The 24,006-nt window shown below is 35.8% G+C and overlaps 2 protein-coding genes across 4 annotated transcripts in view; one reads left to right on the top strand and one right to left on the bottom strand.

The window, feature by feature from the left end:
- The window catches only part of aos (protein argos), a 67,633-nt gene extending 44,841 nt beyond the window's left edge, over positions 1-22,792 (bottom strand). Inside the window, exon 1 of the mRNA XM_081733626.1 lies at positions 22,306-22,792. Coding sequence (XP_081589752.1) covers positions 22,306-22,422 — 117 coding nt within the window. The 5' untranslated portion in view covers positions 22,423-22,792. The remainder of the gene's footprint in view (positions 1-22,305) is intronic.
- Positions 1-24,006, top strand: part of LOC145666417 (elongation factor-like GTPase 1) — a 642,062-nt gene that overhangs the window by 583,901 nt on the left and 34,155 nt on the right. The window lies entirely within an intron of this gene.

Consider the following 24,006-nt stretch of genomic DNA (forward strand, 5'->3'; position numbering starts at 1 on the left):
CATTTCAAATGAAAAGGGGAGTTGTGTGTAAATCGTGCTGAGCTGTTCGTTTTGCATGCCAGCTTCAACAGCTCCACGCTCCACAGGGCAACTGAACGTGGGGAACGGACACAAATGGCCTGCCAAGAGTAAAAACGCACATTTAATGCTTCGCCTTGCTCAATAGCAGGCTTAATGACTCACATCCAATGTTAAAAAGGGATGACTTGCCCGGAGCACAGATGGGCTTTCCCATTCACGCACACATGATGCTATGAACTAGGTTGATCAATGGAAAATGTTTAAATGATTTGTCGGGAGGAACGATACTTGATACTTGTCGGGAGGAGCGATGATGGAATTCTGAAGGATTCCAGAATTTTCGGACGCTTTCCTTTTAACCCTCCGTTAGCAACGTATATTATACACCTTCGGGTAGTAAAATGGGGTTACTGATAGCCCGAACACAATACATGCACGTTGACGTTCTTTTAACACGAGGTATGTGTCCAATAATATGAATGGCTATTCTTGTCTTTCTTGGTACACTAATTATGTCAGTCTCTATTTTATTCACGCGATATTGCCTGAATGGTCATTTACTTCAGCCTCTGAATCCGATACCCGTATTTCCGCGCTGACTCAAACTGTACTTTAATATTGTTCTTTTCATTACTGCACCATTAGTACTGCACTCAAGGTGGCTCAGTGGTAGAACGTTTGCCTTGGTGCGTAAGGTCCCTGGTTTGATCCCCGGCTAAGTAAATTTGTGGTGGACAACATCGTGTCCGTGGGTTTTCTCGAGGTACTCCCGTTTTCTCCCACATTTTTATTTCACTAATTCTCCTTCAGTCATTCACTTGTGTTGATCATCGTCTCATTAGCCTAAAAGACCATAATCATGAGACGTTAAACTGAAAAAGTACTGCACTTAAAGTCTTCTTCCAACTCAGAAAAAGATAAATTTGTAATTTTACCCCACCTTACGTCCATTAGGCTAAAGGAGATGGATGAGTAATGAAACTGAATTGTTATAAAACGAGAATTTGGTAGGAAACGGGAGAACCTACGAACATGTTAACAACCAACTGACGTGGACATGAATCGAACGAGGGGGCCGCGGTGGCTCAGTGGTAGAGCATTCAGCTCTGGTGCTTGGGGTCCCGGGTTCGATCCCAGCCCCCGCCAAGTGAACTTTGTGGTGGACAAACACCGTGTGCGTGGGTTTTCTCGGGGTTCTCCCGTTTCCTCCCAATCTTCATTCCACCATTTCATTCATTACTCATCATCACCGTCTCCTTTAGCCTAACCGGCATAAACGTGGGACTTAAAACTCAAAAACTTCATTTCATTTTTCACGAATCGAACGAGGGACCCCTCGCACACAGTGAGTGTTCTACTACTGACATCTACGCTATATTGAAGTCTATGATCTTACAAATATCGGGAAGCATAATTTTAATTTCGAACACAAGCAATATCTTACAGAATAAAACTATTCTTAAATTTTTGACAACATGATAAAAAGGAAAATAATTATCCATAAGAATTCCGGAAATTTTATGTCCATTGCTACGTTAGATTCTCTTTATAAGGTTTTATTACGAGATGCAAAATCATGCTTGAAAATTCGCGGCTCATTAATTTTACCATTAAGTACAGGTTTCCGTTGATGATGGATTCCGTTTGTACAGATTTTACTGTATATAATTGCGTGCTTTTATACATTCTAGCTATTTCGTTCCTCAAATGACTTTTTCGGAAGTCAAAAGTGTCCCCCGAAAAGACCTCCACGTTCTCACACCCAAATACCGTTTTTTTTTTGTTTTGTTTTGTTTTGTTTTGTTTTGTTTTTTTCACTGCCGATTCATGAAAATCGTGAAGCTCTTCCAAGATCAATTTTACAAGAGTGGCTTGCTGCAGAGCATTTGCTAAAAATGATTGGTTACGTCTTTAGGAGTAATTTATTGCGAGGAAAAATTAATTTAGTGTTATTAGACCACGACTTCATGACGTATATGCATTTGTAAGAAAGTAAATAGTTGGTGATGCATAGGAAGGGAAAATTATCCATGAAGTCTTCTCATTATGTTCTAATCTTTTGAATTTTGTGATGTGATTTATGTACTTAAACTTTTTTTTTTTTGTTCAATTACAAAACATAATACTTGAAATATGCTCTTTACTGCTCTAACCGATACCTCCTAATTCTTTGGAGCATGTAGGTATGAGTAAGGTTTATTTTCTTTTCTCTTTTGGAAAGATCATTGGTTATTAAAAATCGGACATAATTTTCTCAGCATAAAAGCGTAATAACTAAAAAGCAATTCTTAGTGATTATATAGTATTTATTCTTAATAACAGTCTCGATAATAAATTGCCGTTCATTAATTGAAATTATAAAATGAAGAGACGTGGTTTAACTGAGCCAGTAGGGTTCTGTTTTAATTAAACAGGTTGAAGCTTTATTACTAACAAGAATCGAAGCAGTTGAAGAGTGATTAATTATGTTAGTCTGTACATCTCAAGGTTTTCCTTTGTAATAGCAGAAAATTTCGGGATCATTAATTTTTATTATTAATAGTAATAATTATGCATTTAAAAAAAAAAGAAAAGAAAAGAAAATTGTAAAAATATGATTGTGTGTCATTTGGGACACAGCTGGTAAAATTGAATCGTGATATAATAAATGATAATAAATTCTGAAGAAATCTAAAAAAGCTGAAAAAGAATCTCTTTGGAGAAAATTAAAAAAAAAAAAGCTCATACAAAACAGTCATTTACAGCCATCAGACCAACAAGAATTCAAATTATATCTTTTTTTAGTTTTACGTCCCACGATTATGCCCTGTAGGCTAAAAGAGAGGGATAATTAAAGAAAGTGAATGATTATGGAAGAATTGGTGGAATGGGAATGTGGGAGGAAACGGGAGAACCACGAGAAAACCTACGGACACAATGTTGCCCATCACAAACTCTCATGGTCTTGTGGGAAGTGAGCGCTCTACTACCGAGCTACCATGTCCCAATCTAGGCCAATAGTTGAGCAGATTTTGGTGAGGTGAACTGTAAAAACATTGTGTTAAACAGTTACTAACCACAGAATATTCTAATTGATTATGATTACACAAAACAAGTGCACTGCAACTTAAAATAAATTATGAAATATTACTTGTACAGTCCTTTTTTTTAAAAAAAATAAAACAAGACATCTCAGTCTGTGAGGTATTAGAGAATATCTAATATCTCTCTGTTTATCTCATATCTATAATCTAATATCTTCCTGTTTATCTCATATCTATAACCTAATATTTCCCTGTTTATCTCATATAATTCATATAACGTAATATTTCTGTTTATCTCATATCTATAATCTAATATCTTCCTGCTTATCTCATATCTATAATCTAATATCTCCCTGTTTATCTCATATAATTTATATAACCTAATATTTCTGTTTATCTCATATCTATAATCTAATATCTTTCTGTTTATGTCATATCTATAACCTAATATCTCCCTGTTTATCTCATATAATTTATATAACCTAATATTTCTGTTTATCTCATATCTATAATCTAATATTTTCCTGTTTATCTCATATCTATAACCTAATATTTCCCTGTTTATCTCATATAATTCATATAACGTAATATTTCTGTTTATCTCATATCTATAATCTAATATCTTCCTGCTTATCTCATATCTATAATCTAATATCTCCCTGTTTATCTCATATAATTTATATAACCTAATATTTCTGTTTATCTCATATCTATAATCTAATATCTTTCTGTTTATGTCATATCTATAACCTAATATCTCCCTGTTTATCTCATATAATTTATATAACCTAATATTTCTGTTTATCTCATATCTATAATCTAATATTTTCCTGTTTATCTCATATCTATAACCTAATATATCTCTGTTTATCTCATATAATTTATATAACCTAATATTTCTGTTTATCTCATATCTATAATCTAATATCTTCCTGTTTATCTCATATCTATAACCTAATATCTCCCTGTTTATCTCATATAATTTATATAACCTAATATTTATATTTATCTCATATCTATAATCTAATATCTTCCTGTTTATCTCATATCTATAACCTAATATCTCCCTGTTTATCTCATATAATTTATATAACCTAATATTTCTGTTTATCTCATATCTATAATCTAATATCTTCCTGTTTATCTCATATCTATAACCTAATTTCTCCCTGTTTATTTCATATAATTTATATAAGCTAATATTTCTGTTTATCTCATATCTATAATCTAATATCTTCCTGTTTATCTCATATTTATAACCTAATATCTCCCTGTTTATCTCATATAATTTATATAACCTAATATTTCTGTTTATCTCATATCTATAACTTAATATCTCCCTGTTTCACCGACTGCCTTAGACACACCTGGATAGTTATGCCTGTTTCGATACCGATTATCGCACAGCTGGACAGTTGCCTATCTTCAGTGAAATCTTGTTGAAGGAAATCTATATCCAGGAAAGAATTTTTCCCATCTAACTTTCCATTTTGTAAACGTTGAAATCTCAAGTTCGATTATTTTCATGATAATCATGCTTTTTTTTTTTTTTTAATCTTGTCGTGGCTCAAAGAATCATTATAGCGTTACTGAGAAATTGAGGTATTCAATCCCTATAGGACATCAAACGATAAATTACTTTAAAAATACCTATAAAATATGGAAATGTACAGTATCGAAAAATATTGAAATGCAATATTGTAACATCGAATAAAAAATGTCGAAATGTCGATATATCACGCAGATTTACGCAATAATTCATTCACCGTGATATTTATGAACCGAAATCGATCTAGGAAATAAAATTACACATGTAATCTTATGTGAGTGTAGTATGTAGATATCTCGAAGTTTTCCACACTGATGGGAGATTTGTATGTGGTGATCACAGGTGCGATACCCAGTGTTGTTGTTGTCTCCTTCCGAAGAACGATTTCCAGTCTATTTAACGGTTCAGTGTTCTCGAAGGAGGAACATATTCATCAGCCACCTGTTCCCTCGAAAATTTATTCGTCCATTAGCTGCTCTTACACCCCATCTACCTACCCACGTGACAGCTGGTGGCTGCACTATCCCGAGACGAAAAATCAGTTTCTTCTTTTCTTTGTGACGTTGTTATAACCTTATGGAATGTTGAATGGTCCAGCAACCATAGCGTTGGTTCCTCCTTACTTTTTCTCTTGCTGTGATAAAAAAGAAATCGTTGGGATCGTTTCGACTGTTTTTATTCCTTCAGGACTGTTGTGCTGAATCTAAGCACCTGCAGTCTATCTCGTAGTTCTTCCTTCCTTTACCTTTTCATGTTTTTTTGTCGGGTAGTTGAGTTTCAAAACTTGTGTTCTATTTTTATTTTATTTTTTTAAATTCGAGATAATTTCTTGTACCTATCCTGCGTAGTTAATATAGTTCATTTATAATAATTCTGAAACTGCATATAACTCGCACTACGACGTCATTTTAATGGATAAATTCTGGTCACCTATTGTCAACCTTTCTTATTATTACTTGATGTTATTTATTATTATTATTATTATTATCATCATTATCATTATTATTATTATTATTATTATTATTATTATGATTATTATTATGATGATGATTATTATTATTATTATTATTATTATTATTATTATTATTATTATTATTATTATTATTATTATTATTATTATGTCATCATCTCTTAGATTTGTTAGATATTCCAGTGTAAATTGGCGTTCAGCTGTATCTGGAATTATGTTTGTAAATAAATAAATAACTAAGTATCTAATAGTAGGCCTGTCATATCATAAAGGTAATCAGTTTGATTTAGGCTAGCCAATATCTTAATGATGCTGTTTCTTTCCTACATTATTTAATATCTATCTACAGTGGCGTAGCACACTTTTGCGGGCCCCCCCGCAAAGTGTAGAGAAGGGGCCCTAGTTATAAAGCCGACAGAACTAAGGTTGAAGCTCTACTTCTTTAAATCTTTATTCATCGCAAGACTTCGGGGCCCCGTATACTTCGGGGCCCCCCGCACTGCGGGGGTTGCGGAGGCAGCTGCTACGCCACTGTCTATCTAGAAGAGATCGTGAAAAAGAGTCTACAAAATGAAGATGGCATTTCAGTTGGAAGTAGGATGATTAGGTGTATATGGTTTGCAGATGATATGGCGCTTGCTGCAGAATCTGAAGAAAAAATCAATAAGATGTTTGAAAACGTGAGGAAGGCCTGTGAAGACTATGAGATGAAAATAAATGTTAGAAGGACAAAAGTCATGGTAACTGGAACGAAAGGGTCGGTGTTAAATATGGAAATAGAAGGGGGGTAATGGAACAGGTGACTAGTTTTCGATACGTGGGTAGTATTATTAGTGGTATGAAATGCGAACGTGAAATAAAAACAAGGATAGGAATGGCGAAGGAAGCCTTTAGGAGAAAGAAAATACTATTTTGTGGGACCTTGAATAAAGAGTTGGGAAAAAGACTTATAAAATGCTTCGTATGGAATATTGTTCCGTATGCCTATCATTACGCATAAATGATAAAAAAAAAAAAAGAACGACTGAAAGCTTTTGAAATGTGGGTGTGGAAGAGACTGGAAAGAATTAGCTGGTTCGTACGGAAAACGAATAGAGGGTGTTAGAAATAGTGAGGGAGAAAAGAACAATTTTAGATATTATTAAGAAGAGGAAGAGAAACTGGTTGGGACATTGGCTAAGAAAAAACTGTATCATGAGAAACGTGATAGAAGGTATAGTGGCAGGAAAGAGGAGGAGGGGGCGAAGGAGACTACAATTAATGGACGATATTAAAGCAGAGAAATCGTACGCAAAGACGAAGAGGTTAGCGGAAAACCGTGGATAGGGATGCGCACGAGACGAGTCGAGACAGGATTTTCCTGACAAAATTCCAGTCGAGACACGGCTCTTCCAATAGAGAAATATACATTTTTCGAGTCGAGACATTACTTTTACAGCACATTTTCGAGACGAGACAGCCACAAATCTTGTCTCGTGCGCATCCCTAACCGTAGAGCATGGAAGCTTCCCAGTTGCAGCAAATGGCCTGTCAATAATGTTAAAATATCTATAATGATGATGATGATATCTTTATGAGATTGTCGAACGATAGAGGAACCACTGCAACGAGAAGTGACAGGAAATTAGAGGACCTAAAAAAAAACATTATGTTTAAACAAAGTCACACGACTTAGGACTGAACTATGGACAGAGATGAGCATCCTACCTGGGTCACCATATCTCTCGATGTTTTGAAGAAAATCCTCATGTACTTTTATCCCAGGCTTTCTCAGCTTGTTTCATATCACGACCCCTCTTTATCACATCCTCTCTCTAGTGACCTCCATAATTAATTCCTAGTTTGTAATAAGCGTTTTGATTATTGCTGCTTAGTGCTTATCGCTTACACACATATATATTCAGCTCTCCAAGGAATCCTCCAAATTTTTATTGTATTTTAAATACAGTTTTTAACAGTTTCATTCTTTTTTAATTTTTAAGAATGATTCCTGATATTTTAAAAATTTTGTTTAATATTTTTCGTTGTATTTAACAATAAGGATGAACATAAAAATGTTTCCATCAACTTTTTTTAAAAAAATCAGAATATTCTTAATTTTTCCCCTAATAGATCCTAATTACGTTTATCTTTTCCATGCCCCTTCGCGACCCCTATGTATACTTCTCCAACTCGCTAGAGGTCTCGATCCTCAGGTTGATAAACACTACTTTTAGCTTATCGGGTATTAGTAGGAAGGATTAAACTAAAACTTCTATTTTTGTGTAATAATGATGTGATGAGTTATAGTTTCTGGTGATATAACATTAAAGTGTATTCAAGGAACGTTCAGTACCTTATGTAAACAAATACACGTGGTGATTGTTTGATTTTATTGGTTAGAGAGCCTTAGAACACCCATGCGGCAGAAGAAAATAGTCCTTGCTTATAAGGCTCATTACCAGAATTCCTTACAATTAGACAACAGAAACAACACTTTATCTAAGAACTGAATTGAATTAATGCAATAAAAGAGAATACGCATGCATCGAAAGTGGTTTTGACCCAACTTTGGCGCGAATCACAGTTAACAATATAGCCACATGCGGGGAATAAGTAAAACATCGACAGGGTACAAACACGTGCTCCTCGAAAGAAGCGCTGACCGATAGCCAATCATCCGATTACTGGCGGAGTAATACAATTCTGCAATGTTTATATCAGGATCAGAAGGTTCGTTGAATGAACTTTAGATAAAAGGTTCTAGTTTGTGTGTTTGTTTGTTTAGGTGTATAGGTGCGAAGATAATATACAAGGTGTATTCAATAAGTTACCTACCTAGACAGGAAGAAATGCACATAAGCTCACCTGGTCATCACTGTTTTTCGATGTAATCCCCATGGAGGTCTATAACCGTCGCCACTTTGGGGGCAGCGAAGAAATTCCAGAGAAAAAATAGTCTTTGTCATGCCCTGCAAACTACTGGAAAACAGTCTGTTAGACCTTATTGTCCGACGAAAAACATTGTCCCCGCAGGTGTTTCTTCAGGTCCCGGAAGAGGAATTAGTTACTAGGGGCCGTGCCCGGACTGTAAGGAGGATGATTCAACACTTGGAAACCATAGTCAACAATTGCAGTCTTGAACCTTCCGGGCCTTCACACAAACATCCGCTATGCGGCGTAACACAAATACTCTACTCACGCCCACTGCGTTGCTCCGAGTGACCTCAAATTGTGCAGTGGGGTTCCCCACAGTGACCTTAGCGTGCGTGATATGCTCCGTTCCTCCTTTCCTATCTAGGTAGATAACTTATTGGATGCCCCTCGTATCCTGCAATATGTCAAGATCAATGCTCTGAGAGAACAGACTTCGAGATCAAACACTCTACTGTACTACTTACATTTCAGTAGTGAAGTCATGTCAGTGTGTAGAACTATGCTCCTTGACACCTTCTTACACATTTCAGAGAAGACCTTGCATGGCTCTGAGACAAAGAAACTTATAAGGTAGCATTGACAAACCGAGCAGTCTAAAAATCGGAGCCAAATAGGTTTGTATTTCTTCGAGCCTAACCATGGACAAAGTGAAGGAGATTCTGCTCGTAGTGTTAGATCAATAGCAATTTCAATTTCAGGAGACATTTTCACTCCTTGCATATTGCAATTGGGATACGGACAAAATCTCGCGGCCGAAACATCGCCGCCCAAAACCTTGCGGAACAAAATCTCGCCGGGCCAAAACCTCGCCGCCCAAAACCTCGCGTGGCCAAAACCTCGCCGCGAATGAAACTTTTCTTTAAAATTTACCCAATGAGTTTCTTAATATACAATTCCACATTACAAATAATAATAATAGTAATAATAATAATAAGATACAAAACATTGTGTGCGTGGGCTTTCTCGGGTTATTCCCATTTCCTCCCACTTTCTTTATTCAATCATTTCCTTCATTCTGGTCATCTACGTCTCCTTTAACCTACAGGAAATAATCAAGGGACGTCGTAAAAACTCATATATTATTTCATACTTTCATAAATATTATTAGATTTTTGTTAAAATTTTAAGTTTTTGGTTGTCCCAAAGTTCAAGAAACTAACCCCGTTATTTGTCATTACTTTCCTTATGCAGGCTTTCTTTCCCTATAACCAGTTTAAAAACATCCTGTCGCCCTACCTTCACATTGAAATCCTCTAATACAAAAATAGAGTTTTCATATGGTATCGCAGGACTTGGTCAAATACCCGTGACACTTCTTCTGAAACAGCGTCTTTTATACCGTCATCCTTATCATCTGTTGGAACATTTACATTTTGGTCAGGCGAGATTTTGGGTTTGGCGATAGTTTGGGGTGCAAGGTTTTGGAAGACGAGGTTTTGGCAAGGCGAGATTTTGGCCCGCGAGGTTTTGGCCCCGCGAGATTTTGGCCCGCGACGTTTTGGGCGGCGAGGTTTTGGCCAGGCGAGATTTTGTCCCGCGAGGTTTTGGGCGGCGAGGTTTTGGCCAGGCGAGGTTTCGGCCCGGCGAGGTTTTGGTCCGCGAGGTTCTGGCCGCGAGGTTTTGTACCCAAACCATTGCAATTAGCTCGCTGGTCACAACCATACATTGTTCACAGTATGCACGTCGAACGTTCGATGAAAACACTCGTATCCGATCTGTACATCAGCTAGAGACAGGAAACTGTAGATTGGATTACAACCAAAGGAACAATGGCAACCTGAATCTCGCATGTATCAATGGGACAACCAGTCACCTGAACAGAAATTTATGAAAGACATCCTTAAAAGAAACGCTTTTGGAGAACTACAACATTATGTACAAAAATGAACAATTGTGTTCCTGAAACTAGTGATAAATAAAACAACCTGTAGACTATGCTCAAAATCAATATCGAGAATGCATTTCTCGAAATTTCTGTAAGAAGTAGCTACATTGCTAAACAGGGGGGAATGAACTAGGGTATAATTTACATTATTTGTAGCGCTGGATGATTAGAAGTTTTTTTTTCTTTAATTAAATAATAATCTTTGTAAACGAGTAGCAATGTTGGAGGACTTAATATCTAAAACTTCTCTGAGAAAGAATATTTAAAGTTTAAGCATTTACTTTGCGTTACTTTTTATCTCTTTCATTGTGACTGTGTTCTCTAAACATATTCCATCTTAAGCTAATAAATAATACGATAAATTAGTCAGGTATTTCCGACAATAAACACTTTTTTGTGTGTTATAAAGGATGAAAATTAATTGGTTCACATCTATTGGAACCCTTACTATTCCCATGCTAAGTCGATTACATTAATGTAAATAATTCATCCAGCAAGAGGTTGGACCAAAGATATATCTGAGATAAAGACGTACCTCCATTTCCTGCCCTTTTTAAAGTACTTAAATGTTTCATTTTAAGTTACCTAAAACGGATTTTGGGAAAGTTGTTTTCCTACAAAATAATCAAAATTTAATTTGGCGATACAAGTCTTTTACATTTGAAGGGAAAAGGTTAAAAATGACCCAGGTTTCCTTTAAAATGCTTTTCTGTATATATATAAGTCTCTTATACTTCTTTATCAGAAAGGCAACGTTATGGCCCATAACTCGGGAAGCAAAGACGTGTACACAATATTTCATATGTATAATAAGCTCGTCATGGTCTATTAGCAGTCCAAGTTTGGTCTAGTTTCATGGATCCGGTTGTACAGTCAGCGGCAAAAGTTTTTTATTTTCCGTTTGATAAAATTAGTTTTATAAATAACTTCAGAATGGAAGGACAATTTGAGCGTCGGTTTTCAGTAAATTAAAAATAATGTAATTTTCTGTATGTTTCGCGGTGGCTCAGTGGTAGAGCGTTCACCTCTGGTGCTTGGGGTCCCGGGTTCGATCCCAGCCCCCGCCAAGTGAACTTTGTGGTGGACAAATACCGTGTGAGTGGGTTTTCTCGGGGTTCTCCCGTTTCCTCCCACTTTCTTCATTCCACCATTTCATTCATTACTCATCGTCGCCGTCTCCTTTAGCCTAACCGGCATAATCGTGGGACGTAAAACTCAGAGATTTCATATTATTTCATTTCTGTACGTTCCAGCCTTGAAACTCGGTGAAACTGCGTACGTTTCACCGTTATTCTCCAAATAAATTTTTACCAATCAAAAAAAAAAAATACTTTTGTCGCTGACTATACTGTCTTTGTGGTTGATTTTTTGAAAAATAAAAATAGAATGAAGAACGAAAACAAATATTCTTAAAGAATGTAGAGGCAAAAAGAGAAAGAGAGAGACAACATTAGTAGTTCGTATGGACAATTTTGTAGTATGATTATAGATTTGTAGAAAACATCATAAATATTCCGTTTTACTCAAGATATCAAAGTGAAAGCGTGCAATTTCAAAGATTTATTATTATTATTATTATTTACATCATTACATCATTTACATCCAAGACTTGAAGACAACAATTTAAGATAGATTATCCACAAAGGAAACTCCACTTATTTATTTTTTATTTATTTAAGAAAAAAACGCCACATACCATTGAGCTTAAATAATTTATCAGTACCATATTTATTTTTTTTTCAACATGTTACGTAAGCCCATTCATTGACAGCCAGCAGGCCAAGGGTGTTCATTCAGTCATTAAAAAGAAAAAAAAACAGTAAAAAAGACGTACGTTATGTAAATAGAAGACAGAGAATTTAGTGTTCATATGTGTGTGATTTCTTGGAACACCAACTTAAAAGTCGTTGACCCAAACACATCACACCTACGTTGCACATATCTAGTGGGCTGTTCTTATACTCTCTCTCTCAATCTCTCTCTATTTCAAAGGCTTCGAAGCCACTCTTTTTTGATACTATGCTACGCACAATGGCGCCTTTTATGTGTGCAAAGGTAGTTTTCACGTATTTGTAGTAGTTCAGTGATTTTTTTTAAAGCTTCTTCCCCGCCCTGTTGAATATGATGAATAGATATTGAATGGTCAAATATAGCAGAAGTTTAGCGTATTTTCTGAAGCAGAGTCTACGTTACGATAATTTATATTATCAAGGACGTATTGGCTGGGAAACTAAATTACTTGTTCCTGTGAGTTAAATTTTGTAAGTTTTGATAATGTACTTTTTATGTAGCGGAAACTGAAGATGTACTATTTTGATATTTGGAATCAAAATTTCTCACCAATGATCTTTTAAAGCAAGTTAACCTTACAAATTTCCAACAGCAACCTACGTTGTTTTGCATATTCCAAGACCAACTATTTCTAAAATTATACAATTAGCTTTTAACAAATCTTTATCATACATAAAAAAAATATATATATATGGAAAACGTTTAACTACAGAATAACGAAAAAAAGTTAACTTCACGGAATAGAAAGAAATAAAATTCAATAAAATTTACTAAAGTTGTAAAAGAATTGAGTTTCTAAATTACCAAATTAAGGAAACAAATTTGGAAAATTACTAAAATAAAGTTTTTTTTTTTTTAAGTTAGCGAATATTCCACAATTTACCAAGATTTTCACTTCAAAATGAAGTTAAATTCAAAAATTACCGAAGTAATAAAATGGAAACTTTTAGTCAAAAAGAATAACAAAATAATTTCATTTTTAAAAAGTATCGTTTTCATCGTGTTTGGTGGCATGGGTATCATAAAGTATATTTTTAAAATTAATCCGATTTTCTCTGATTGCTGCCAGAGTGAATGTTGCCGTGCTGAACTTTCGTTACCATACAGCGGTCAGCAAAATTTCAAGATCATCGTCATATTTTTAAAAGTTTTTTTTCTCTGAATTACAAATCAATATATACATTCTCTAGTCCCATTTTATTCAGCACAATGCGATCTGTCGATTGGTATATATATATATATATATATATATATATATATATATATATATATATATATATATATATATATATATATATATATATATATATATATATCATCTCTGGACTTTTTTTTTCTAACGCTAATAATGGTGTAGAAATTTGGAGTCTAATATTCTTTTTCAACATCGGGGCTGTCACTGTGTAAGACACAGTGGTACTATTCTAATTTTTAACAACCGGTTGTCTATCTCTCTCTCCATTTTAAGAAACAAACCATAGGCCTACAAGATAGACAAAAACATTTTTTACTGAATATCACAAGTGACTGACACAGTATCCTAATACAAGGTGCTGTAACGTAATTATGTAGCACTGAGAATATCTCGGAAACGAGTTGTCAAACATATTGTAAATACCTTCATCCAGCAGTAGATCGACAATTGTTGATAATGGTGTATCAAATATAAATAACCCTCATCATCTCACTAGTATGATCCCAGTTCTCATTCTTGATGTCTGAGCGTCATTCTTGATACCCTATGCCTGTGTGTGTGTGTGTGTGTGTTCATGTCTGGATATAACAAACGGTTCTGCGAACTCAAAATATTTTAACAACTGGTTCTAACAAACCGGTACGAACCGGCTGAATAGCACTACGGATAAGGCATGCTCTTACAGTCAGCCTTTAACGACATCCAAACCAAGTAAACACCAGGAATCGACCCCGAGTCTAGTTTACGAAAAGTGGAAATGGTCACCATTTAATCATGAGGAAAGTTCAGCTGTCAAAATGGGTGGCTTTTCGCTGCAATTTTCTTCAAAATTGTTGCCTAACTTTTATTGACGTAACTAAAGAGTTTGCTACGCGATGCCTGTTAGAGCTACTTCTGAAAATTGAAAGGACTTTTCAGAAAATCTTGTTATAATAGTGTTTATTTTCATTCTTAGGTAATTCTGAATGTGAATCACTAATGTGATTTCTTCAATAAATGTAAATAATGCATTGTCTTTTCTACACGTGAAAATTTGTCACTCGGGTTCCAACCTTGTGACTCAGATATAGGTAGTCTTTCTTCACAGTAACGTTTATTACAATGAAGTGTTTGGTAGCAGCTGATATCAACTATGAAACATACTAACCCTGCAAAGTTGATGAATCAATGCAAAACTCTATGGGCTGGCTCAGAAAACAAAGAAAAGAAATGTTATATAATCATGGGTTGCATTGTGATAAATATTTACGTTTTATGTTGAAAAGTAGAACGTAAATAATGACCGATTACAAGATTCGGTTGTTAGGGTCGGTGTGTTTTAATTTTCGAGGTAGAGTTGCGCATGAGGCGAGACGAGACAGCTTTTCAGGTAGAAACTAATACACTTTCGGATTCGAGGTATCACTTTCACGACACCTATTTGAGATGAGCCTAAAAGCCTGTTTCGTAGGCAGTCGTACTCGTAATCTCCAACACTCATCAATGCTATGAAAAATACGGACGTTAATGGAACTAGTTGCATGCCCCAAGGCTTCGACTTGTCTACAAATTGCCCGTACAGTAGCGACATCTCTTGGTATCATGTATGAGACAGCGAAAGTAGCGATATCTATTAGCCTGACTGTAAACTATTACGAGCAGACAGACAGCAGAGCATTACGGACTGACAGACATATTGAGTTGAAAGTACTAGAAGTATTGAAATGTGAGTATCTTCAAGAAGAAGGAAATTATCTCAGTGGAATGGAAAACCGATGAGTAACGGTCGAAAAACCAGGGGTAGAAGGGGAAATACGTACTTCCGACATACCATTTCAACCTGGCAAATTTTACTGAAAATTGTAAGCTATTTGCGCATTTGGTTATTTCGTACTGATTGTATGTTCTTCCAGCCATTCAGAACTATGATACTGAATATATCCTTCAAAAAGGATCAGCACCAATTAAAGATCTATTATCTTATGAAATAGAATATTTTTATATTGCGCATGTCTATTTATTGATATTGTATATGCTTCAAAATAATTTAAACGATTTCAGCTTCTTAATTTTTTTATTAATTGTGCAAATTAAAAATTTTATACATAGGCACTATAACTGTCCAAGTTTTAGTGGTAAAAATTGTAATACAATAACTCACTAATGCTCAATTTGAACCCCCTTTGTTATCCTGCACTGTTATCAATTCAATAACCTAATTCCTGCCACACTCGTTTCACATATTTTCTCAACAGTTTGCAGCAGTAATGCGCTCTTGCAGTTCACGGATATCTTGGGGCAGAGATGATTTGTGCAAAATGCGTTTGAAGTGCCACCACAGGAAAAATAAATCACAAGGATTTAAGTCCAGTGATCTCGGTGGCCAAGGTAAAAGCTGTTGATCATTCTGGGCAGCTCGCACAATTCAGGAATATGATAATCTCTTGTTAAGATAATGGCTAATGCGACTTGCGAATGAAGTTCTTTGATGATGGTTCTTTACTACATTTTGTACGAAAATCTCTTTGAATACTCAGAACAAACAGACTAACATGAAATTGTAGGACGCAAAATACTGTATCTACACCACAGGCAGCCATCTCGCAACTTGTGACTCTGTCACTTGGCGGAAGAATACGATCATGCAAAACAAATGTTAAGGATGCGGTCGAAAGTATTTCAATGCAATTTTAATCGTTGAACGCTCTTATCGTTCAAATCATTTTGAAGCACACTGTATATCTATCTTTAAATTTGGGAAATGAGCAGGTTAGCCAGTAAAACCTTCGCAAATAGTCCGAGAGTTTTGTTGTTCAATTCCTGTCATACTGGTTTGTACTCGACGTATGGAGGTTTTCTCCTTTTCTGCCATTATATTCATTCCATTAACTCTTACACCACAATTCACAATTCACTTGAATTCATCTCAGTCTCCTTTAGCTTAAAGGACATATTTGTGGGACGTGAAACTAAATATTTTATTTCTTTTAAATTTGAATGAAATGAAACGAAAATTCCTATTCCGTGGTTGTATATTTTAGGCTAAAGGAAAATGAAATAAGATTTTACGTCCCACGATTATGTTGGCTAGGCTAAAGGAGACAGTGATGATGAGAAGTGAAGGAAATGGTGAAATGAAGAAAATGGGAGAACCCCGAGAAAGCTGACGTACACGGTGCTCGTCCACCACAAAGGTCACTTGACGCGAGCTGGGATTGAACCAAGGACTCCATACATCAGAGGTGAATGCTCTACTACTGAGCCACCGCGGCCCCTTAGGCTAAAGAAGACGGTTGATTAATGAAAGTTAATGAGAATGTGGGAGTAGGCCTATACGGAGAACATTGAGAAAGCCCCAGACACGATGTTGTCTACCACAAACTCGCATGGCCGGGGATCGAAACAGGAACTCTTCGAATTAAGAGGTAAAGCACTCTACCACTGATCCACCATGTCCCCTCAATTAAATTTGAAATTGAGGAAAAAACGTGTTGGTCAATTTTCTGAAAAAAAAAATCGAGTTTTATTTAAAAAGAAAAGCAAACAAAAACTTGCCTTGCGCAACTTCATTCCACAATCAATTATTTCTGATGAATCCATCTTCTTTTACGCTTTATACGTCAACAAAAAACAGGAATTTCATAAGCCCCGTAATAACAAAGCTCACACTGCCAGGATTTGAGTTTGCTGCCCCTTTCTTTATTTGAAATAAGAACATCCAATCAGTAGGAAACCGAAATTAGGGTTCGTACCATAATGAGAAGTAAATTGCAATGTGGAAGTCGTACGTAGAAGCAAGGACATCTAGCCCTGGTTCTGCAGCGACAAGGATGTATTAAAGTATACATTCTTCGTCAGGGATTTGGTCGCAAAAACATGGCAAAAACTTTTAACGAGTCAAGAAGACACGTAATCACTAACAAGAATACCGATGGTTCAGGAGATGGATTGTCTTTCGACGAATGGCTTGGGTCCGGTTTCTTGCAATGAAGATTTTATTTAGCGAATGACACTTTTACAAAAGAAATAAAGAATCTAGTTCTGACACTTGATTTCAGAGAAAATGACAGTGAGTCATCGAGACCACAGGAATAATTGATTCTGAAAGAAATAGCAAGATCTGTCCTTAATTTTTTTAAATCTTTATTTTGTCATAAATTATGTAATGTCATTCTTTTACCTGTATAATTAAAAATGAAAGTGATTTTGATTGTGGTCGCATTACGCGAAGGCGGCTGAACTATTTAAAATGAATTTTTAAATAGCAATTAGTGTCTGAACTGAGTTTTTATCGTGTCAATTCGAATGAAATCCATATCCTAAGGGGAGAGAATGTATGGGGTCCCTGGTTCGATCGCTGACCAAGTAAGTTTGTGGTGAACAACATCGTGCTCGTGGGTTTTCTCGGGGTACTCCCGTTTCCTCCCACTTTCTCATTCCACTAATTCTTCCATCATCATTCACTTGCCTTATTCATCGTTTTCCTTAGCCTAAAGAGAATAATCGTGGGACGTTGAACTCAAAGATTTCATTTCATTTCATTTCGAGGACCACTTGTGGACCGTGGACCACAGTTCGAGAAACGCTGTTGTATTATATTTTTTTTTCAGCACTGAGTAGTCGTAGAGCAATGAAGTGATAGTAATGATGTTTTGTTTGTCCTTTCCATAGCATGTTGAAAGGCAGGAAAAGAAAGTTTAGATTTCTGCCTGCTTGCTAAAAGTTTGTTTCCGGTAAAAACAGATTGCGGGCTTCAACTTTGATGTTCATTACATATTTGATATGATTTACATTGGGTAGAAAGTTAAAAAAGTATGTAAACAAATCCTACAGTTGTGATAGTTCAGTGGTAGAATGTGGAGAGTTGCAAGTTTATATCCAGATCAAACTATGTAGAACGTAAAACTAAATTATAAAAAATTCACATCTATAGACACAAAGCTCATATTAGCATTTCACCTTAATGACCTCATTGTATGTTTGTTCTCAAAGAACATAATTGTTAGTTAACACTCTGACTTTTTGATACGCAAAGCACAAGACTTAATTCCGGAGATTCAGGTCTTTATTATCATAAAACTTAAAAACGTTATCATATAAACGAATAAATTTCATTTGCTTATAGCACAAAAAATAAAAGGAAATAAAAAGTATTTAATTAGATGAAGTGATGTTAGTGAATAAAGATGCTATCAACACAGAACGTAGTTTTAATTATGTAATACACGAGTATTTCTCGTTTCACCGCTGGTTTTAGTATATGACGGTGAAGAAACACACGACTCAAATATATAGTTCACAGATTAATCACGAAAATCTTAATAGTGTTTTGTTTCTTTTACTCTTGGATTAATTTTAGCATTTAATTTAATGAATATTATCATAAATAGCACCATTTAATTTTGCACGACCACTACACATAACAAATTTATGTTATTTTCGTAACATAAGAAAGCAATGGCGTACACAGAATTTCACCAAGGGATGATTTCAAGCACCCAGAGCCGCGATGACTCAGTAATAGAGAGTTCACCTCTGGTGCATGGGATCCTTGGTTTGATCCCAGTTCACACCAAGTGAGCTTTGTGGTGGACAAACACTGTGTGTGTGGGTTTTCTCGGGGTTCTTCTGTTTCCTTCCACTTTCTTCATTCCATCATTTCATTCATTTGCCATGATCACTGTCTCCTTTAGCCTAGCCGGCATAAGCATGGGATATAAAACTTAAAGATTTAATTTCATTTTTTTTTTTAAGCACCCGAACTCATCTAGTTTCAGGACGCTTGATATTTGTATAAGTATCCTAACATGATAAATGTATATTTTTCCATAATATCTTGCTGAAAAAGGGGGGTTAATGACCGAAAACCGTCCTATTGGGCACGCCTCAGTAAAGAACATCTTTTTTCAACCTGGATGTCAGAAGAAATGTAGATAAAAGGGAGCACATTATAATGCTGTAAATGTTATTCTGTAACATGGCATTAAATTCTACTCCATTTTGAAAAGTGAAAACTATTTGAAATTCTGAATATTTTATAACTGGTATTTCATAATTCTTTCTGTATCAATATATAATTTTCGATTCTTTGATATAATGCATGATAAACGTAACATTATGTAAGGTTTTAAATATTGGTATTAATGTAGACCTATATATGTACAGTAGTTTATTATGTTATGTACTAAACTTCCTGGCATTATAGTCAACGGAGGCTATAAGGCAGCGAAGACGTTTTATAACTGAGTGATGTATGGTCAGCACATCGTTACCTTAAGCCATGTACAGTCAACGACAAAAGTTCTTTCCGTTTCATGAAATTAGTTTCGTAAATAACTTCAGAATGGAAGGACAATTTGAGTACAGTTTTCAGAATTTTTTAAAAAAGTAATTTTCTGTACGTTTCAGCCATACAACCATTACTTCCAAAATAAATTTTACCAAAACTGAAAGAATTTTTGTCGCTGACTGCTTCACAACTATGTATCAACACTAAAATAATTTTATGTCCTTGCTGGAAACTAGGGTTACTCACGAGACGAGGCGAGATATATGGTTTTCTTGTCTCGTTTTTTTGTCTCATAATCTTTGTAGAAGTCTCGTGTTGATTCTCGAAGAATTTTTCACGTCTTGTCTCCTTTTGTAAATGTATGTACAAAATTTAAACCGTGATTTTTTTTCTTTATTTCTTCTAGAAGTTATCAGAATCCTTTCGCGTCACGAAAAGTCAATGATATAATATAATTTAAACTGTTGAAGTATATTTTGCAATGACCTGTATATTTGATAAATGTTCTTCATTGTGTTCGTACAATAACCTTATCGATTTGAAGTTTTCATATATAAATCATGTAATACTAAAACAGTGAGGTCTAAGACTTGGGTGAATTATTGTCGTCACGAGAGTCAAAACGTTTCTCGTTTCGTCTCGTCTCAAAATTAAAAATATACTTCTCGTCTTGATTTTGAGACGAGATGAAAACTTTTTTTCTCATCTCGTGGGCACCACAACTAGAAACTGACCTCCAAACTACACTTGTTAAACACACTATTCGTGATATTCACTATTTACAATTAGTACTTAAATTTTTAGTGGTGAAATATGAACTTTCAAAAATCGAACCTTGGACCACATGTATGAAAGACGCGCGCACTAGCCCCTAGACCAGTGAACAGGACTTAATATTTTACGTGGAGTTAAATATTCTTTATGTGGTAGTTCGGTTTTGTGTTGTACTGTTTTACCTTGTTCAGTTTCTCAACGGAAACTCGTTTCAGGACCAGAAATTGAATTCGGAACCTTGACACTAGGCGAACATCCTAGTTGCTTTCATACGCAGAAGCGGTATCATATCACGCACCACACACTTGAATTTGGGCTGACTGACCATAGAGCATCGTGAGCATTAGTGCCAGGAGGTTTGAATTTTTAAGAAATTACACTGACATTCTTATCAGCATTGTTACGAAACAATTTTAGTACTTAAAGCACTCATCAACAATTGAAGTAATGCGTATGGTACGGAATACAGTTTTCAGTGGACACTTACGTTCATTAGGCTTCAGAGCACGATTCAGACCAAAATTTAACTCATATATCAAACTAGCAAATACGTCAATCAGTTTAACTTACTTGAAAAAATGTGAAAAATTTATAAATAAATGGTGCTTACAGAAGAAATAAAGGAAGAAATGTACGCGGTCCTGGGGTCAATTTCCATTCGGAACAACGGTGCTCAAAGAAAATTTTCTAGAGGGGGGGGGGCTCAAATCCCTGGTTGCTATATTACGCTTGGTATTTTTTATTTGTATTAAGAAAATCTTAAGAAATTTAATACATTTTCGTGAGCCAGAAGTGTGCTCGGGCTCCACCCTGCCCTCCCTTTTGGGCGCCCATGATTCGGAACAGATTTTTCTGTGTTGACTGCATCCCGAAGAAGTTGGAAAGTAACTGACTTACAAGGCAGCCGACTTCGGTGTAGAAAGTCTTAAAGAATATTGTAATTGATGCGATGACCATACATTACAGAGTTGTATGTGCGCCATCTGCCCGTACATAGCCCTTCGTGAGAACTAGCATCAAGAAATTTAATTTTGTTCAGCCAAATATTCACGAAACTGCGTTCATGTCGTCGCCTGCACCATTATCTTCTAATTATAGGTCATATTCAATTAAGTTCTCAAATAAAAATTTATCAAAATAATGATCAATACAATTACTCGAAAATGTTGCGTGAGTATTATAAGTTTTTAAAATTACCAAAGGAATACACACGTAGAAAACAATTCCATTCTGCCCTTGCTTAGTCAAGAATGAACTTTGAAAAAAGTAGAATAAAAGTTAGGCAATTGGTCTAACAGATACATATCAGATTTCCGACTAGCATTTAGTGTAGTATGCTTTCTCTGCGCTTGGTCTCGAGTTCATTTCTCAGCGGAGGCTTATGCAATTCGGTTCTCACATCTCATACAACCTGAGCACCAAAATAGGGGGATCGAATTCTAAATAAACAAATCCAAACTACAAATAAATTAATTTTAAGCAGACATTAAATGTCCATATGATGAAGTGATGCTAACAGCCGTTGTTTTGGTACGTGGGATGCCCTTTTGGAAGTGGGCGTGCTTAGTTGGAAACAAGCAACAGCCGTCATCTTTTGTGGTTGTTTGAGATTGTAGATTGCAAAATAGATACACCATTTCTGTAATCCAGTACTTTGTTCACTCAGCACGACACTTTTGTAAACGTGTAATTTCCGTAACAGATAGTGACAAGGCAATGACTCTAGGGTTTGAAACAGCGTATCGCATTAGATGAATACCTTAAACCAAGAATTCACTTGACCGTGACTAGGTATATCCGGTCTTAATTCAAAAGATGGCGCGAATCAAGTTGTTCTAAAGCAAGAAGAGAACAGAAAAAAAAAATGAAAACACAGAACAGGTGAAAATTTTCCAGATGACCAGATGACTTACCCCAACTTGATAGAAGATCCTAAAATGAGTTTGTTCCTGATGGAAGGGCAATCGGGATGCCACCGCCTTATGAATTAACAGGCACAGCGCAGTAACGAGCATCTTGAGAATGAGCATCGCTGCGCTAGCTTGCAGTCCACGCGTTCAAGTCTTCTCCCGCGCGCGAAGAGCTGTTTGAAGGTCGTTTTCTCACTTCACTTGACTCGTATTTGGCTCCAGCGATTCTGCACCTGGTTCTACCTCTACTGCGCACCCAATCTACTACAACGTTTTATAGAGCCTTCTCATGAATGACTGGGCGAGTCCATTACATGGCCTGGGGGCGGCAGTTGACTCCGTGGACTTGTATACGGCAAAACATGTTCTTGGAGATCCACCCCTTTCCTCCTCTGTAACCCTTTCGTCTACTACAACTCATTCATATGGAAATATATTCAAGGCTTAATATAGTTTATATCAATCATTGTGATCGTGTCGTTTGATTGCTAGGATAGGCTCGTAAAGAACAACGGCGAAGGCAAACATGACGAGGTAGTACAGAGTGCTGTGTTTGTTATCCTATTCATTCATGTTTTGAGCGGCAACCTTGAGCACTTTGCGCACGCTACGTACAAGATTCATTCATGAAGAACGAAGGAACAAGCAGTGGGCGTTAGGAATTAATGAGATTTTACGTTTTTTTCGAGATTCGTTTAGCTGATAAACTTGATTCAAAACTGCGCATTGTTTCGCGCACAAGTGTACGATAATTATAGTTTGCCTTATTTGGTTCCAAAGGATCGTTTAAGAAAAGTGCAAATAGTGCTTCCATTAAATAATAATAATAAAAAAAGAATATTGACCATATGTCATTTTTCATATACTCTCTGCCCCCGCTCTTTTCTTGGCCTAATGCTAATTATAGTGTTTTGGGATGCGTTTAAGACTTAGATAAAATCTTGGTCACTTCGCTTCACCTTGCATAAATAAATGATGTTCAACTTTTTTTTTTTTTTTTTTTTTTTAATATAAGGGATCATCCTTACCTCTCCCATTGCTTTTGTTGAGGATCTTAGAAGAACTGATTCACGATTGTACCTGCTTCACGTTTAACCGTAATAAACAGATCTTTTGTTTTCCCAAACTGGAAACAGAGATAAACGAATGATCTTCAGAGAAGATCTTTAAAAAAAATAAAATAATGTGCAAGAAAAGAAGGGAAGAAAGAAAATTTCATGGTGATAAACTTGCAAAGTTCCATTACCATTAAATGCATAAGCACTTAATTCTTTATTATGAAGACAGTTGTGTGATAAATAGGTCGTGTAGTTCCAGTGAATTCCTCTTGTTTAGAACAATTCTTTCAAGATTATACGTTACACAACCCTATAAATCACTTTCATGATTTTCTTTATACTGTCCACAGGTAGGTCTTGGGTACCACCTGTGTTAGATTTTTCTCGTGTGTTGTATGTACGTATGTGCTATGATTATTCTTTGCCTGCTAGGTCAATAGCCCAAATGTGATTCACTGATCCCTCATGAACCCATTCTGATATATCCCAAGAATCAATTCGGGGATAAACTCGTAGTGCTTCTGAGCTTATCTTTAGTCGGAAAAGTCTCTGCTTCGATGTCAGACAATGTGAATATGTAGTGAACGCATTGTGTCCGTGGATTTTATCCTGTTTGATATCGCTCTCTCTATTCCCCCAATTCTTC

Source organism: Thermobia domestica, chromosome 12 (assembly GCF_964235325.1).
Source record: "Thermobia domestica chromosome 12, izTheDome1.hap1.1, whole genome shotgun sequence".
NCBI lineage: Eukaryota > Metazoa > Arthropoda > Insecta > Zygentoma > Lepismatidae > Thermobia > Thermobia domestica.